The sequence below is a fragment of the Trachymyrmex septentrionalis genome, unplaced genomic scaffold (assembly GCF_001594115.1).
Source record: "Trachymyrmex septentrionalis isolate Tsep2-gDNA-1 unplaced genomic scaffold, Tsep1.0 scaffold40, whole genome shotgun sequence".
Lineage (NCBI taxonomy): Eukaryota > Metazoa > Arthropoda > Insecta > Hymenoptera > Formicidae > Trachymyrmex > Trachymyrmex septentrionalis.
This window is the reverse complement of record NW_017305569.1, coordinates 1,452,710-1,453,896: the sequence shown is the minus strand read 5'-3', so window position 1 is coordinate 1,453,896 and position 1,187 is coordinate 1,452,710. Positions and strand designations below refer to the sequence as shown.

Genomic DNA, 1,187 nt, shown 5'->3' with positions numbered 1-1,187 from the left:
TAGTATATAGACACAAGTTTTTTTTTAATATTATGTAAATATTATCATTAAAATATTTTTATAAAAATAATAGCATACATTTTTTTATGTTGAATAACGCGATATATTCATTTATATTGTATACTCGAATATCAGAAATTAGAAAAATATTTGTATTGCATATACAATTTGCAATTCTTATTTCTTTGAAAAATAACTAATAATTAATTGTTACTTAGATGAAAAATGGTACAACAAGAAGAATATATCCGCCCTGAGCTCAAAAGCCTTTCATGATTTATTGGCTGATATTCATCAAAATTGGATAATATGGAATCATAATCCGAAAGAATCATATGTGCTTCAAGAACCAGATGTGGAAGATCCGTCGATGGGACAGTCAACTGCGATACGCGAAATTTTAAACGATAAGGTAAAATAATTATTACAATTTCGTGAGAAATGCAAGAAAAATGTTTTTCACAAGAATAAACGAATGAATACACGACAATTACGCTTGATTGATTTATGTTATTAATAAATATCAAATTTCATTTATTGGTCTCTACAGAAAAATGGATTTTTCATAGAATGTGGCGCATACGATGGGGAAATACGTAGCAACACATTGTTTCTGGAGCGGTTTAGAGGATGGTCAGGTCTTTTGATAGAAGCTGATCCTATTAATTTCACGAAGATGTTGCAAAAGAATAGAAAGGCCTATCTCTCGCCAACGTGTCTTAGCATTACTAAGAATCCTACGGTGGTAAGAAATCAATGATTTGTCATTAATATTGATTTTGAAACAGTGCTGTCGCGAAACTCGAGCACCAATTTTGATTCGGCATTTAGACGTTATATGAATTCCAAAAAATTTGATGAATCTGATGAAATTGCAGGCATCCTTTCTCATGGCCAGGAATGTGGGTCGTCTACATGAACCCGAGAACAGGACGGAGGATATGCCCGTAAATACGCTCGACGTGGCTTACACGGGCAAGCACGTCCGCGTGCAATGCTTTCCATTAACACATTATATCGCCGCGTTGGAAATCAAAACGATCGATTATTTCAGCCTCGACATAGAAGGCAATGAGATCGACGTATTAGAAACAATACCATTTAACGAGGTGGACATAAAGGTATGGCACTCATTCTGAGTCTATGCGTTCGTTTCTGATGTTAGTGACATATTTTCTTGGAAGTGA

General features: G+C 34.2%; 1 protein-coding gene across 3 annotated transcripts in view; it reads left to right on the top strand.

Moving 5' to 3' along the window:
* The window catches only part of LOC108750995 (protein Star-like), a 5,499-nt gene that overhangs the window by 3,484 nt on the left and 828 nt on the right, over positions 1–1,187 (top strand). For all 3 annotated transcript variants that reach the window (XM_018490910.1, XM_018490909.1, XM_018490911.1), the window contains 3 exons: positions 219–412; positions 551–745; positions 879–1,121. In XM_018490910.1, coding sequence (XP_018346412.1) covers positions 219–412; positions 551–745; positions 879–1,121 — 632 coding nt within the window. The remainder of the gene's footprint in view (positions 1–218; positions 413–550; positions 746–878; positions 1,122–1,187) is intronic.